The sequence below is a fragment of the Parasteatoda tepidariorum genome, chromosome 7 (genome assembly GCF_982258835.1).
Source record: "Parasteatoda tepidariorum strain Cologne lab strain chromosome 7, Ptep-v5.0, whole genome shotgun sequence".
Classification (NCBI taxonomy): domain Eukaryota; kingdom Metazoa; phylum Arthropoda; class Arachnida; order Araneae; family Theridiidae; genus Parasteatoda; species Parasteatoda tepidariorum.
Window position 1 is genome coordinate 51,874,444 of NC_141761.1, and position 18,204 is coordinate 51,892,647.

General features: G+C 28.7%; 1 protein-coding gene across 8 annotated transcripts in view; it reads left to right on the plus strand.

Moving 5' to 3' along the window:
* The window catches only part of LOC107452032 (AT-rich interactive domain-containing protein cfi-1), a 255,777-nt gene that overhangs the window by 71,326 nt on the left and 166,247 nt on the right, over positions 1 to 18,204 (plus strand). For all 8 annotated transcript variants that reach the window (XM_043039632.3, XM_071183473.2, XM_071183474.2 and 5 more), the window contains exon 2: positions 12,602 to 13,204. In XM_043039632.3, coding sequence (XP_042895566.3) covers positions 12,602 to 13,204 — 603 coding nt within the window. The remainder of the gene's footprint in view (positions 1 to 12,601; positions 13,205 to 18,204) is intronic.

Genomic DNA, 18,204 nt, shown 5'->3' on the forward strand with positions numbered 1-18,204 from the left:
TGTTTCAAGCGAAAAGACGTAAAAACATGAGAAATTCTTTTCACTTGAAATAGATGAAAATGATGCTATTTTCTTCGAAACTTCCACGAACGCATATTGCTTAATGCAATAATTTGGACTGACAGAGACAATTATTGTAAGAGGAAAATTACGAGTCTTGTAAGCAACATTAGAGAGGCCTAAAAAAAGGAATAAAATGGAATGGTTTTTCTTAAAATATTTCCTTAAACCGTTGGCGAGCAGCATGCATCTTGTTCTGATAATCATATAAATAATTCCATTTAAACATCATTTTCTATTTCTTTTCTGGGAAATATTAAATCATTCGTAGACTTCTTGTTTCTCACAAACAGTGAAAAAATAATTATGGAATTTCTTTTTTGTTTTTTTCCATATAGAAAAGCACAGTTCTTCAATTTGAGAGTTTGAAATTAGAATATGCTTTCCAAATTTCTAATTTAAAATTAGAATATGCTTTCTAAATTTCTAATTTAATTAACTTTAAATTATATGTTTTGTTTCATTTCTAAAAAGAAAAAATTCTGCTCTATAAAATATGACTTCTTATTGTGACTTGCTCTGAATTGCAACACTTTAAAAGTAATACCGTTTGGTTTTGAAAACACATTGAGAATTACAAAATTGTAGAGAACTTCGATGTGTTTTTATATATATATATATATATATATATATATATATATATATATTAAAATACAAAAAAATAAGCAGAAAAAAAATTTTTTTAAAGGAGAGGAAGAAAAGTACCAAAAATAACAAAATTTGTAAAAAATTAATCACACAAATTATAAATTAATTAAAAATTGAAACAAAATTGAAATTTGAGTCCATTTAGTTTCCAAGACTGTGTTTAATTTTTTTATGTACTAATAACTGAGTAGTATTAATTTCAGATTTTATTTAAAAAGTATACGTTAAAAGCATGCAAATAGAGATGTGCGAAAACTAATCAAAGCAGAAAACAATATTTTTATACATGCATTAGTACATTTACAGTATAGTAATTTTTATGGTTTGCGAAAAGCATTCCCATTCTTTCCATTATTGTTCTTACTAATACGAAATTCTTTTCCCATGTATTGCACATTATCCTATAGAGCGTAAAAGATTTATAAATGCCGATTAGTTAGTTTTTTATAGATTTATTTTTTCTCATTCATATGTCTCTTGTTTCACAACTTCAAATTTTTTTTTTTCTCTTCTATTTGGAATATTTCTTTCTCTTATGAGGTAGGCAGATCCGGTCTGAAAGCAAAAAGAACATTTTATGATAAAAAATGTCCAACAGTTTTGAACTGGTTTCACATAAAGTGGCTCTATTTTTTATTTATTTTTTTTCCTATTGATTAACATAATGGGTAATCGTATACTCCAGGTAAGAGAAGAGAACCGATTACATTTTTAAATATATTTCTTTTTTCCTTCTTCATATATACTCGGCCATTGTATATGCTTTCTTTGCTTATGTATTTATATCTTCTCATTCCATTTCTTGTTTTGTCAGGAAAGACATGCGGTAATGACCAAACTCAAAGTTTATGCTATCATTTATTAAGAAGATTATGCTTCCGAGTTGTCATATTTCTCATGTTAGAGTTACCTGAAGATTGTAATTTATTTGGCACCTTTTACCCCATTCCTCGTTAGGAAGAATATGGCATTTTTTTAAAGTTATGTTTTAAAGGGTTTTAAGATGAGATACTCTTTTTGTAACTTACGATTGTAAAAAAAAGAAGAAAAAAAAATGTGTGCAAAAGTTTTTTATGGTACTTATGTGATTTCTTCAAAAGTTGCTTTATGGAAGACAAATTACAAAAAGCAAAGTTTTCATCGCGCTGTTAAGAAATTTTAGCTTTTATGTTAAATAGTTAAAAACTGAGGTAAGATAATCTGGGCATTAGTACCATATCATGTAACTTGCCTGTTTTGTTTGCTATTCTTATGAATTTTGTGTTATAACTAAATTTTATATAAGCTAGTTTTGCAATTGATCTTGTGTTCATATACGGCTGTGAGATCCCCATGTTTGAATGTTCTTTTGTGAATTTTGCTATTTAATTTTTTTTTCCGTTTTGGTTTTTGTAAAGGAACATATAAGTACTGTTGAGTAATTTAAATATAGATATTTCATTGCATTAGCAAGAATTGCTTATGCATTTAAAATTACACCAATAATAGCTAATATCTGTGCATCTAAGTGACTTAAACTTAGCTGAGAACACTATTCATGTAAATGAGTTGGATGATTTATTGTCGCCTTTAAAAATATGTTAATAGATTGCATGCTTATTTAAAAAATTGGCTCATGTTAGTTTGAAATTAAAAGATTGCATAGAGCTAAAAAAATTTTAAATGAGACATGGGATAATAAATAAATATGACTACAATACTAGATTGTGTGAACGTTAGCAGCAATGTTAAATTTGCGAAGATGGACTTAAATAAATTTGTCAAGTATTAAATAAACAAAGTAATCATAGTTTTAAGTGTCATAGATTTGTATAGTTTTAGTTAATCTAATAAGTAATTACATTTAAATTCCTTCAAGCTGACTCTGTTATTAGAATAAAAGTTAATTAGATTTATTTATTTATTTTTTAATTTCGTTAACGTGTCGACTGTAACTAATGAAGCTCACATCGATAAGCATAGTAAGCAAAGCAAAGAAAAAAATAAACGAACCTTCAGCTCTTAGTGTAAATAATTACATTATTTAATACGCAGCCTTCATTTTTGTATAATTAATTTCAATTGCATTGCAAATTTTTAAAAGCTTATGGTTTTATAAAAGATACTCATTTTTAAAATTTCTCACAAAGCTTTTCCCAAAACTATGAGAAAAATTGTTTTCAACAAAGCAAAATAAATAAAGAAAACAATAATAATTCTGCCACTTTACATTAAATGTGCTGTAAATCAAGCGTGTAAATCAAACATAATTGTGTTATGCACTAGTGTACTTGAAAAAAAAATTTATTTGAATTTTTCATAAAGAAGGTTTTGTTTTCTAGATTGTCTTGTTGTTCTTGTTCGATAACTAACGTTAAATATTAAAATGAAGTTTTTTAAAAAAGCAAATTTGTTAATTATTTATTATTGTTAAGAATTTAAATACGTTCGAAATAATTCGGATACTAATTCGAATACTAAGTTAATAAATAATTCGAAATCTAAGATATAGGTTTATTTTTATATAGTTTAAAAATAAAAATTGCCATGATATGTTTGAGTTATACGGTAATTTAATATACGCTAATTTTACCTTTGTTATTGAAATAAAGTTAACATTAAATTTATGCAAAGATTCATTACTTTTAGAGCATTCAGCTCAATGTTATGTTAGAAACTACCAGCTGAAAATTGTTTATGCTAATTGGATTGAAAAACTTTAACGCCCTCTTTGCAAAGGATGCATTTATTAATAGCTCTTAGAATTCTTCATCATTCCTATTAGCTTCTGTTTTAACCCCACCCCCTATGTTTTGAGTGTGTGCTTTTTCATATTTCTATTAAAATTCCCCTGAAATCCTTTGTAGTTAAAATGCTCTGCCGTTGTCGCCAAATTTTGTAATTAACGCTGTGTTCTTTTTAAACTTCTCAATTCCGTACAGTTTGTAAAAGTGCTTAGATTAATGAATTGTTGATCATGCAAATATTTCTGGATAGAAACTAATTAAAAATGTTCTTTTCCGTTTCTAAATACTTAATAATTCGCCAACCGTAGATCATGTGATTAAGAAAAAGAACTGTGCTTGGTTAAGGTGATGATATAGAAATTAGTTGTACAAAAATAATTAGTTGCTAAAGGCGATGAATGCCATATGAAAGCGATAATGAAAAGAGCTGGGGAAAAAAAATGGTGAAAAATTTTAAAACGCTACTCCAACAAGTCCCGTAGGCCGCTTTGTGAGGGAGGGGGGGTATCATACGAAAAGTTCTACGTCGTTTAATTTCATACTACTAATTTAAATACCTTAGGGTCGGTTATGGTTAGATCAATTATTCACATTCAAACAATATTCGAATGAACTACTACATCAAATAGCGTGAATTATAAATGCGAGAAAACTGTGCAGAAAAGAAAATGTTCGAATTAAAAATTCCCGCTCTCTGCAAAGAGAACTTAAAGGAAATAACAAGCAAGTTACCCTCGGAAATATCTCCAGTTACTTTTGCTCCTTTTCTGCTCGCTTTATTAATAGGTTATAGCTAATTAATTATTTATTAATACCCTGGGTGTTACTTGCGAATAATTGTAACTGCAAAACGCAATTTATTATTAATTTTAATTGTAAAAGCTCTTTTGTTATACTAAGAATCCGACGCGGGATTATTATGCTTTTCTCCGGTTTCTGTGAAAAAGACGAGAAAAGGAGTTATAGTATCTCGGGTTACAGGCATTTTCGATAAATAAATGACCACATTTTAACTTTTATCGCTCTTATTAAATATTTCTTAACCCCCATGCGAAAAGTTCTTTCCCTATCTCTAGCGCTCCAAGAAAAGTAATTAGTACCTTAATGAACGTAGAATTAATTTTTCAGCCAAGCCTCTAGGTTTTCGACTTTTCTTCCCCCACCACTTTTCCATTTTCTTGTAAATGTGCGTCGCTCTTGAAATTTTTGAGTTTCACTTTTAATATGTCCTAAAGTTTGTCTCATTCACCGCGGAAAGAATGTTTCCATGGGGGTGGGGCATGGAATACCATGTTCTGTTACGGTAAGTTTTCAAATTGATTTCTGTCAAAGTTTGCACAAAGTGTCAGTTTTAAGTAAAAGGTGAGTTAAGAGTTCTCGCCAAATTCGTTATTGCGTCGTGCTTCGATCCTATAGAAGTAACAAAAAAAGTTAATTACAATGGTTCGAATTGTGACATTTCGGACTCTTTTACGCATTTTCTGTTATGCAAAATATATTGAAAGGAATATATACCGGTTTGAATAATTGAAATATAGCTTAACTTTTGTGAAATATGCAATTTTAAAGTTATACTAATAACCATTCTTTTAGTTGGCATATTTAGAATGCAAATTTTGGCAAGAAATTTTTATGCTCGGATCAGTTGTCACTAATCAAATAACCGCTTGATGTTTAAGTATAAAGCCGAATAAGCGTTGTTTTGTGTAACTTTTAAAAATATATCAAATGTCATTTATTTCGAAATAATGTATATTGAGTCAATCAAATTAGGATTTGATATTTAAAAACTTTACAATGGTTTTAAATTGTTTCGAAAATTGAGCGACCTCAAAAGGATTTGACTTTATTTTCAGTTTTTGTAAAATGTTTGTTTTATTTATTTAAGAATGTGGCTTTTGTTTGAAAAGTCATTTTAAAGCATTCTTTCGAAACTGACGTTGAACAGCATCCTTCTTCATGTTCGGTGACCTTTATTTTACGGGCAATAGAAAAGTTGTACTTTTTCTAATATTTTGTAAATTAATATAGCGTGGTGTGAAATTTACAGAAAAATACTTAGACAACTTAAATCAGTTTGTAAAATTTAAAATCGCAATGCCAAATGACCAACTCTCTCATTTTAAGTTTATGAAACATTCCTGAAATAAAAAGTATTTTTCCAAGCGAATTGAATGCAAATTAATTAGTAAAAATAAAAATTAATATTTTACTTTCGAAGCACTACAAAAAAATTAATTTCTAGCTGGACTGTACTTTAAAATAAAAAAATGCTTAATTATATTAATTTCAAATAGCTTCAATAGTAATAGTAATTTCAATTAGCTGAGCTGGGTTTTAATATTAGAAAATAGTTTTAAAAAAGTGTTTTTTAGCTACTTTGTCGGAAAACTACTCATTGGAAAGTAGTTTTCTGGAAAACTCATTCCTTTAACAAACTTCTGAGCTTATAGTAATTTTTTGCTATCGTCTATAGAAAGGTGCATAGATTCTTATAGGTTAAACTGCACACAAAATTACTTCTATTTAGAAATAAAATCATAAAAATTACATTTATGTGCACGTAATTTTTGTGGATTTAATTTTTAATAATTAAACAAATGAATACATTTTTATTACTCTAACCATAAAATAAAAATCAACAATTTTTAGTTGAGTTAAAGGAAAATAACCAACCCGACCCTATTATTTTAAAAGACAAAATACAAGAGTAAAATTCTTAATATAATTTCTAAAATACCAATTGATGCATCAGTAAGAAACTGATTCATGTGCATGCTATGAAACAACCAAAAGTTTGTCATCTAAAACCGCCTTAGATTTCAATCTTATTAAAGTTAACAATTCATTTTTCATATTATTCTTTCATTGATTTTTAGGGGTTGAGATTTATCTGACGAAAGCAATATTTAATTTTAAATTTTTCTTAACTTATCTAATAAATTGAATCTCATTACATACTCTAGCTCTGGTTCATATTCTTTATAAAAAAAATTTAAAAAAAACAATGTCTCTTATCTGCAATTTTCATGACGGGATCTTTCTTTTTTATTATGATAATACAAATGATTATGTAATCGGATTAAGCTCAGAGCTCATTGTCTTGTCCGCAAATTAGGTTGCTTTAGCCAAAGCTCCCACACACCGTTGAATTTGAAGAATAGTTTTAACGATTAATGGCTTCGTAAAGTTAAATAATGTGTAAGTGACATCTCGATGAAGCCCTTCAGGGTAACTTTGTATTCTATTTTTCAACGATCGCCTACTATTCACTACTTTCTATTAATCTTCTAATAACTTTTTTTTATTTATTTAGTTACTTTCGTAGTGTTTTTTTTTTAATGTGATATAATATAGCTTAATTCTACGTTTTTTAGTATTTTTTTAGAGGATTGCTGAATTTGTTTCAAACTTTGTTTTATGAATGCCCTGGCTTATACACAACATTTTGTCATAACAGGAAAACTTAAAAGTGGCAGGGCATTTGGTGCTTAACGCTGTTTTTTGAAGCTCTGTCGCCATGGAAAATAAAAAAGCCATGGTTTAAGTGCCTTACATTTGGAGCATTGCAATGATTTTAAACTCTATATTTTGCCATGAAGAATTATCTGGGCTTTAGAACAACAAATAATTTAAAAGTTATTAAACTTTTTAAAAATCGTCAATTAGTCGACATTTTCCCACCTAGATAAAACTATTGAAAATCACTGCTTTATTCTCAGCTTTTGCACATTTTTATGAGCTCGAGTAATGTAGCATTGGAGTAAGTTTTTAAATATTAAATTAAAAATTAGACCACTAACGCTTTTCATTTTCACAAAACTGTGACTTTTCTCTCTATATTGAAAAAAAAAGCATCATTATATATTACGACGGAGTCTTCGAAGAACAGCTTTAAACAAATTGGATATTTTAAATTATTAAATTACACCTGTAGTTTAAAAAAAAATCGCTACTGAGTGTTTTTTGATCGATATGAAGGTACTATACATAATGCTTTGAGGTATATATGAATCATTTAATTATGTCGGTACCTAATATTCCATTTTAAGTGATTATGAAAATACTGGTTTTATTTAACTAAGAACTGAAATAGAATAGCATATTTTTGCAAATAAAACTATTATAGACTATACCAGAAAAAGTGAACCTTTATTGATTGATGTGCCAGTTAATTCAACGGTTTATAATTTATTTATTTTTTTCTGTTTTCACTGAGCTACTTCAATTTAGGAGAAAATTTTACATGAATTACATTTTGAGGAAAGCAACAATACAACAATGACAAGTATGTAGATAGATAGTACAATATATTGAAATGTAAGTTGTGAGGGGGAGAGTGATTTTGAATGACGTGTTCGATGCAATACCGCTTCATGTATATATATGGCAAATTCTAAGCAAAAAATAATAATAATGATTGCGATATTCTAACGCTAGTGCCCTATTTGAAAATTAAAATAATAAGTGGAAATCAAACGATTATGTGGAGGGAAAAACGAGAATCATTGGATCCTCCTGCCAATAATGATCCAGTGGCGGGGGTGGTCGGGATGGAGAAAAGAGAGAGAGTTATGAACAAAAGCATCCAACTCGAAGTAAAGCGATGAAGGGAGGGAGACTATTTATTTTTCCATCTTTATATGAAAGCGATGATGCGAAAGCGGGCGCAGAACTCTGCGAAATAAACAAGAAAAGGGGCCACCCCGCATTATAATTATTAGATTTCGTCGGCGTCTAGAATACTGGCGGACGCACGCTTTTAAGGAAAATTAACGGTCCCTCGGTCTTTCGGTGCGAAATTATAATTCACTCGGAATATTTTAGCGAATTTATTATTTTCTTCACTCTTCGTTTGGGTGTAATTAAGGAATGGCCATAAATTAAAAGGTGATTACGAATATGCGGTTAGGCGGGGGCTTAATTTCGTCGGGGTCACACTAGCACTCCCACACCACCTCTTACTTCTTCCAGATGAAAATAATAATAAATTGAGGAGGGTTATATCCCCGGTAGTAGTAATGTTTTCTCTCACCAACTTTTGCGGGAGGATCTGGATTTCTCGAAATTAATCGGACATTTTTGGTCCTAGGTGGTGTTTTAAGGAAGGGCTTTAATTGTGCGAAGAATTCTCGGGAGTTTGGGAAGGAAAAATTTTTCCTCTCTCTCTCCCGAAGAAGATTGTCCGTTATGTGTGGGAAAATAATGAAATTGGAGGGTTGATGGAGCACTCCCCGCTTGATCTACGGTCGTCCGACGAACTTGTCACATTCAGAACAAGTTTCGGATCTCTTTCTGTCGTTCTGGAATGTTTTCCAAAACGCAGTTGGGGGTGCACGTGATCGGAACACACTTCGAAAACTTTCATTACACTTGAATGCAGAAAAAGTTTTCAACCACAGTTTTATTACTTTAAAATTCATTTCATCGTTAGCCATTGTGCAAACACTTAACCGATAAACTTGTTATGTTCTTTGCTTTCATTTATTTAATCTTTGTTACATTATGAATAACGCTAATAAAATACGAAGAAAAAAAAGTAAACAAAAAATTTTGGAAGTTGCATTTGCATTGAAAGTCTTTTATTACATAATTAAAACTGCAGTAATGTAATTTATTAACAAAAGTAATAATAATAAAATTTTAGGTCAAAACAATAATAGTAGAAAAATGTAAATTCTTTTTTTATTAATACGTATATTTTACACGTATTATTTTGATAAAAAATTTTTTAAGTGTTTAATTAGTGGACATTCAAGTAGGATAAATAAACTCAAGATATATATATATATATATAAAAAAAATTGACAAGCTGTAATAATTTATTAATAACTCTAACATCAGTAGATCATATAGTGAAATGCTAAACCAATATGGCTACTCGTGATTATAAATAGAATATGAGTAACCCATTTTAGTGCTCAGTCTATAACCAAATTTAAAGTAATGACTAAAAAAATAGACATTTTGTATTTATACATGTATTATTTTTATTGATATCTTTTTTCATATATTTAGTGTCCAAAATGTCAAATTTACTATATTGTATTACATTATTGTTGCCAAATTTACAAGTCTTTAATTTACACGATTTTTTTTAATGTAACATTCTGTCATAATAATTCGAATTGTTTTTGTGCTGATTCTGAATCTGACTTTTCAATAATTAAAATTATACTAATGGGAACTACGTCATTGTTTACAAATATTTGTAACAATGCTTCATTTAAACATATTAATAATCGTGCATATTCTTTCCTATACAAATATTCAATTATAAAGGTTTATTTTTATTTAATTTTCCTTGACTATTCGTTGTCGTATTCTGACATCAATACAATTTTTGTCTTCATGTATGTATTATTAACATTATTGAAATAACGACGTATCATGGATTAGATTGTGGAATTTTTAACCATTTTTCAAAAGTCCAAATAGTTAATATTTACTAGAATTCAAGAGGGGGGTGGAGATCTGGCTTTACTGAATAGGGATTCTTGAAAATTGATTCTTCTTAATTAAAAGAAAAATAATATATGCATGTTCTTTAACAAAATTTCAACTTTCACAACTCTTTTAAAAAATAATTGAGATAATATTATCCTCACAACTCTTTTTATTTTCCTTTTTTTAATTTTCCATTCCGATTAAATTTATTATCCCTGATAACTTAAAGCATTTGTTTTTTGGTTGAAGTATTGGTTGAATATTTCGTATGTTAAACAGCATTTTATTTAAAAATATCTAATTTAGTTGATTTTTATGATTTCATTATTTTCTCGAAAAACAGATGGTTAAGGAATTTTCATTTTTATGATATTGTTTCCTCAAATTCTTCTTACCTACATTTAAAATTAGTGATTATATTTCGAAAACTGCATTTAATATTTTTTCTTGAGTTATTATAATCGCCAGCGTATTAAATTAAGATAAATTTTCCTAACGTGTTTAGGAAAATATGCTTACGAGTTTGTAGCTTCGAGAATCATTTGCATTACATTTTAATTACAAAAGTAATATTCGTGACTAATGATCGCATAAGACACTATTAATTTTAATTTCAGAAATATAAATTAAATTTCAAGTTTAATTTTTGAATACCAACGACTACATCTGAAATTTTTAACTTTTTGTTTGTTTCTTTTAGCTATTGCACAATTTTCTGATTATAAATATCAAAAAGAGAATTTTTAATTAACAGATGAGTAACAGCACTCCGGTAGAAAATTTCTAAGAGAATAAAAAAAGAATATCTCGCTTTTATTAGATTTGAAAAGTCATAAGTCTTTCTGCACGCTCTGTGGAACTTGGTATTAAGCAAAATTAATGATTTTGTTGCAGACGCAAATTAAGTTTTACCGAATATTTAGCGGAATTAATTTTACCTCCGCTAAATTCTACTTAGCATAAATTATAAATCAAACCCTTTCTCTCGCCCTCTTCCCGCCTTTGGCGGCGCCAATGTTTCGGGTCATAAGACACTTTTAGACTTTGAATTTACTCATTTCCTAAATATATAAAAAGGATGAGTACTTCATGGAGGATGTTTGTCAACCTTTTAGTGTATTATGCTGTTTGAAGGGGTAAATTGTTCTCGAATGCAAGTTAAAGTAATCGCATTTTCATTGAGGAAAAGGCATGGTAAATCTTTCATCATAATAGGTGCTAATTTTTAATTGTAAAGCTCTGATGGTAGTTTTTAATTATTAATTTCAACAACAAGTTTTTCAATGTGAAAATAAGTGATTAATATCTTCATCAATAGGTGTTATTATTTGATTGAGATTTGATGATAGGATAGGTATATATATAAATACATAAAGTCGTGTGACTAATAATAAAAATATTGAAATTTCTATGTATCTTTTCCGCGTTTCTTCTTTCTTATCTCTTTCTTTTTGGTGCTCCTCACACTATTGTATTGATATAACTTTATATATTATTACAATATTAGAAAGCATTATTTTTTCGATTATAATCGAATGAACTGAGGACGAGATTATATCTTTTCGTTGTTATTCTTTCAATTTTTAATTAAAAAAAATAATTTATTATTTTTTAAATTTTTTTAAAATTAAAAAAAAATGTTTATATTTTTCTTCTTTTCTCTCAGTTCTTTTTACTCTTTTTTTTTATTTCTTTTATAACTTCATGTTGCAGCAATAATTGCAACTTGCATCATAACATAATTTAGGCTTTTCTAAAGACTAAATTTATAGCTGTCGTTATTTTAATATTTTATTCTTCGTTAGTTAGTTTCTAGTATCCGTGTTCATTCACATTTATGTAAAACGAATTTTTCCTTCGCATATTTTTCCTTATAACAACAGGATAAGTTATTTTCAATTATGCAAATTTTAGAAATAATATCTACCCTTAACGCTCATTGGGCTCTTGTTAGGGTATTTTTTAATAATGAAATAGTCATCTCTTCACTTCCTATATTTTAACAGCCATTAATTAAAGGCTTACGCTCAACCTTTATTCAATTTTTAAACTTCTGAAGAAAAAAATTTAATTCATATGTCTTTTACAACTCTTGAAAGATTATGCATATAAGTTATATTGATGAAATTGGGTAAATTTTTTGCAAAGAGTAATGGATTTTTTTTATAAATAACTGTAAACATTTTGAAAGCACACCATTGTAAAAGAAAAAAAAGATGCGCACATCAGATGCTATGTCTTCGATCATCAGTAAGAAAGTGATAAAAGAAATGAAAAACATTGTAAAAAAGTTTAGCTTGAAGAACATTGTAAATCATCTTAAAAGAAGTTAAATAGTTAACTTTTTACCAAGTTGCATTTAAGAAGTCGAATTGAGTATCCTACAGCAGATTCTTTCCTTATGAATACAAAGCAAGTTTAAAAAACAACTAAAAAAATATCAGACATACATAATTCCTACCAACTCCAATTACAGAATGTCAATTACATCATCCCCATTTGTCTCTTCCCCACAATAATCCCTTTGGTTGTGTTTATACTGAACCGCGTTTTCTTATTGCGTCACCTCCTCGATCTACCATTGGTCGATGGATCCTCGGCATCCTGGTTGCTATAGTTACACGGCACCCTTCCCTGTTTCTCACCCCTTTTCAACCTGAGCCAGCTCGGGGTAAAAGTTCCTTCTCTTATGTAACATTTTTTTCTTTTTTCTTTTACAGTCTCATCCAGAAGAGGAAGAGAATAGGTTGGTCCAGCAGGAAGAGTCCGAGTTTGATTCGGAAGAGGAAGACGAAGAGGAGGACTTAGAGGATCCCTCTGGTCTGACCGCCATGAGCCAGCTTCACGTATCCGCTCCGGATCACCAAAATACGCAAGAGGCACTCATAGAACGGATTCAAAGGCGGCAAGAGGAAGAGCGAAAATATATGGAAATGACACAAAAAGAGGCACTTCTGCGGGATGATCCCGGGTACATGTCATCTCCTCCTGGTGGCAATCATCATCCTCGCAACGGTAGTAAGTCTACGACGCCGTCTCCATCGAGTCCGCCGCCGCAGCAATACCTGTATGCCGCACACCCTTTCGCCTCTATGTTCAATCCTACGCTCAATCCTCAGATGGCCGCCGCGGCACAGGCTGTGGCAGCGGCGGCCATGGCCTCTGCTGCCCACCACATGCCTCAACAGTCCTCCCATCACTTGAGCGGTGGCTCTTCAACGGGATCAGCAACGCCCCCAAATAATGGAATCAGTCTATCCTCTCCCCGAGGGGGAAGTGACCAGGACCAGTCCAAATATACTTTTGAAGAACAGTTCAAACAAGTGAGTGAATTTAAATTTTTTTTTTTATTTTACTCGAATTCTGGATATGTACTTCATTCTATCTTTCGAAGCGTGTTTTATGCAGTTGATTTTTTTTTTTAATTAAATATTTTCTTTCTTTAATTGTTCCTAAGCAGTGATGCTAATTTTACTAATAACCTTTATTACTATTAAATAACATTCCTAACCTTATATAAAAAGAGAAGAAAAAAAAAGCGATTTTTGAGCAATAAGTCATTCTATTCTTTAATTAAAACTGACCAAATTACTAACAAAATAGTGCAAAATTAAAATTTGGAAAATTAAGCTTTTAATCTAAAAAGTGGCCTTTCTATATCAATAAAAAAAATAATCTATAGTTTATAACTATTTGAGAAGTTTTTTTTAAACAGTAAAAATTTTAATTTTTTTCTTTTATTTAAGAAGTGAACTAGAATATAAATATTACTGCATATTTCATATTCTTCATAAAACAAACTTTTAAAATAGAAAATAGATTTATCCCTGCCACTGTAAAAGAAATAAATTAATAAAAACCGAATACTAATTTTAAGAGAAAAGGAAGTTGCATATTTTAAATAAATGATTATAAAAATCAGATTAATTTGACATGTTTATTAAAGTTTAAAAAATATACACACATTAAGTATTGGTGTTAATGATACTATGTCACTAATTGTACATTATTAAAAAATAATTATTTAATTAAAATCAAGTATTTTATTAACTATATTTTTTTGTTTAAGAGGAAAACAAACTAACATGCGAAGAGGACTTAATAAAAATATTTGCTTCATTTCATTAAAGCTTCTCAAGTAATGAAATAAAAAGTAGAAAACAAATAGGAGAATAATATAACATGAATTTTTTATTTAATTTATTAACATAAAATATTTCACCCCTAAGCAGTAGACTTTAAAAAAAAAAAAATAGAATTCTCTGGGGAACTTAGCTATTATCCTTTAAAAATTTAAACTTTATTAACAGCTTATGAAACGACAATTTTTTTCAAAAATTAAATTAAATATCTTTTACAATCTTTTTAAACATGGTTTTTAAACAACAATAATAGCTAATGTTTTAATTTCGCAATAAGCTATTTTAATTACTTATTAATTTGATATATTTTTATACAACTGAAGCTTTTATAAACAATCGATCGTTGGATAAGTTTTTAGTGCAAAAAATAATTTTTTATTCTATTCGGAACAATGTCTTGGAAAGATATTCTTTTTTGGTGTTAATTAAAGAGGAAAGTAAGAAATAACTTAAGAAATAAGAATGATATATGAAAGATTAAAATTACGTAACAATTTTATTTACTTGAAAAATCATGAAAAAAATGTTTAATTTTTATAAACGCATTAAAAATATTTTCTTGCTTTGTTTTTAAGATGACAGGTTCTCTATTTATTTTTTTGTTTGATTTGTGTAAATTTTAATTAATGCTGACATAGATTTCTCAGGAATCTTTTGTCGACGCCAATGTTTTATTTTAACATTTTTCTAATTTATTTTTGTACATTATTTCCTTGTCTTGTCTATTTTCTTCTTGCTTTTGTTACAGTTTATATGTACATATCTAGGGGATGGGATATTATACTTATAGAATTTTAATAGAACTAATCAAGTAACTGCGAAGAAAAAAAGAACCAAAAAAAAAAAGAAAATGTTTGAAAATCTTGAAGTTTGAATTTAGGGTGGTAATTAAACAGAGATATAGGGGAGAACTGGGGGGAAAAATGAAAAATTTAACACGTTGAAAAATCTCGAAATGCCAAACAATTTTATTCAAATTAGCTAAAACTTAGTTAAAAGTGCTTAGTTTACTTTGACACCTTTAAAAGCCCCTATCATTTTTTGTTTCAATTTATCTCATTAAATATCTATCTATTGAAAACGTTTTCATACCTCATTTTTGTTTATTATTATACTGAAGTAAATCATATTAAATATCAAACATATTTCTAAGCAAAAGAAGGTGAGTTAAATTAATCATGTCTCTTACTTACCTATTGATGCCTTGGAAGATTTCCTGCAGTGCCTACAACATGCTGAACAGTTATCCCTGCAATTGATTTAAATATGTCATAAACGATATTAAGTCTGGTAATTCCTCATATTGCTTTCCTTATATATTTTCCCCAATATGTTGTTTGGTTTATTATTGCAAAAATTAGAAATAAAGTTACAACTTTTTATAACAAATTAATATTAAAATTTATGTCATCAGTCACTAAAATAAGAAAAATATATAAAATCGGTCAAAAAAAATAGTAAGGATGCATTTATTTATGTTCAGAATGCTTGTGACTACCCTGAAATTGCTTAATTCAAACAATTTCCCCAATCAGTCAAATTTTCTAAAAATTTTAATGCACTAAAAAGTTGTTTTCGCCGTTTTAGGATGCCCAACAAAAGATCTAACATAAAAGCTAAACGTAAGAAACAAAATTCCATGAAAATAAGAAAACACAGTTTTTCAGCAGATTATTTTAAATTATAGCCTTTTGGGTCGAAACCGTGAAAACATCTTAAACGCAAGTTGTAAGACCAGTTTATTGTAAAAGCTACTGTCTTTCTGAATAAAGCCCCCTTCCCCTGACAACCCCCTAGTTTCAGCAATGAATAAAAGTTCAAAGAGAGGGGGTGGGATGCGAATCTTCTTAAACTCACGTAACTGGGATTTGATTGTCATCCGCCGGCAAATTACTTAAGATTAGCCCATGAAATTGAATGTAATGAAGCAATGAAAATCGTTTTGTGTCCCTTTTTGTATCCAAAATATTTCTTTGTGTAAGTTTTATTCATTTTTTTTTCTTTTAATGAAAAAAAAAAGGAAATTATTTTGTCAAACTTTTACGGAATTTTCTGTTGCAGCATCCTTTTTTTCGTCTTCATCCATTGTAAACAGCATTATCCAGCATCGCTTCTTAAGGTCCCCCCCCCCTTCTTCCTAATTAGAGTAATTCGGTTTATTAGGATTGCTAGTTGAATTTGCAGACATTTCGAATAATACTGCCTCCGTGGTGAGAAAAAAAGAAAAGAAAAAGTACTTCTTGAAATGGAAGTAGTAGCAGCGGCTGATTAGTGTTATTTTTAGTTATTTATTTATTTCATTTTTTTGCTCTTTTAAAGTAACACATTTTTCATATTTTATTAATAACTGCTTGGTAAAATTTTTACTTCATAAATGTAAACCATTTTATAACCCATTTTTATTTTCCGGAATTAAGTATTTTCAAATAAATATTTCAATGCAGGATGTTTCTTGAATGAAACTTTTACATTTCCTTTTGAAGTACTTTTATATTCCAGATCATTTTTTAAAAAAAAATTAAAAGAATTTTTCTAAAATTCTGTAAAACTTAACTAATATATTTCTCAACAATATTCTTTCTTATTTCTAAAATATTGTGTGACTAATAGTTTAAAAATATTTGTAAGAAATAACATGCAAGACACGTTTTTTTTTCTTCTTTTTTTTTCTTTCTTTTATTTTTGTCAGAACAAAAAAAAAAAAAATGATGTTTGAAAAAACTTTAAAAAAAAAAAAAAAAATTTCTATGGTTTTGCTCGATTTTTTTCCCCGCCTATAACCATGTTTTGGACCACTCTGACGAATGAAAAACTGGATATTTTCCATATATTCCGTACGTTATAAAACGATTTAATGATATAAATCACAGACATAAACATGTTTTCTTTTTTTTTAATGTCCGTTAGCCCTATTGCGTTAACATTATATTATAGTATGAGAAAGGTATTTTTTTAATAACATTTAGTTTGAAAAATATCTTCTGTAAAAAAGTAATTAAAATGAAAGCGGCTAAATGAATACAAAATGATTCGAACGAAAATTAAAAACTGGCACTTAACTTGATGCATTGCATCTGCAAAAGCATCATTCGTGACTTTGGTTGTTTTGCTTTTCTACAACATTGCCCATGAAAAACAAAAACAAATAAATAAATCGGAGCAAGCGTTGGAAATCGAAAGATATTATTTTGATTACTTTCGTACAATCAGCCATAAAATGTTGCCACCATTGTAAGAAAAGAATTGAGAAAAAAAATAATTTCAATTGGAAATATAGTAATGGCGTGCAAGGCTTGTAATTGTCTTCTAGAACAAAACAATGTATGGTCATAATGTAAGTCGCCATAAACAATATTTTCAGTATGTTTGTGTGGAGAAATTTGTGTCGTGCACAATTTAATAGTTCCCTTTGTTTCATCACGGTTTTTATTCCATTACGAGCTTAATGACTTTGAAAAAAGTTTACACTAGCGAAACTGGAGCACGCAAATATAACAACAGCCGCATTTCGGTTCATTTTCGATGTTAATACATTAAAAGAAAATAATTTTTAATCATACTTCGCTTTACTTCCATGGTACTTCAAAGTGTAATAGCTGTCCGTAAAAACTACTCTTTCATTGCGCTGTTCTTTGGTTTTTACTTTAATATAAGTTTTACTGATGGCGGTTAGGAATTTTGCTGCTTTATCAACTACATGAGAAAGGGTCAGCTGTATAGTAACCTTATCAGTAATCCAGTCTTTTTATTTCAACATTTAAAACTGAAATATAATAAAAAGAATAAAAACGTTTATAGAGCGAAATGGAGTTGAAATTACAACGCCATGCCAGTATATGCAAAACAAATATTGCAATTCAAAAGGGCACAAATCTTTTTATAGGGATTCTGATTGAAATATGCCTTTTTTCTGAAGGGTATAGTACCCTGCCAAAAACATCCATGATGTTTTCTTCATTTTTTCATAAAAATATGAACATGAAATAAAAAGTTAACTCCGCTTAATTATTTTTTTAAACCATAAAATAAGATAAAATACAGAGAAAACAAGGAAACAATATTTTAAAAGAAAAAAAAATAACAAATTGAATTTTTTTAAAACGAAAATTAAATTTAAGAAGTTAGAAAACAAAAGAAAATTTTATTTGTAATTTTTTGAATATTATTTTTAAAAAAAATAA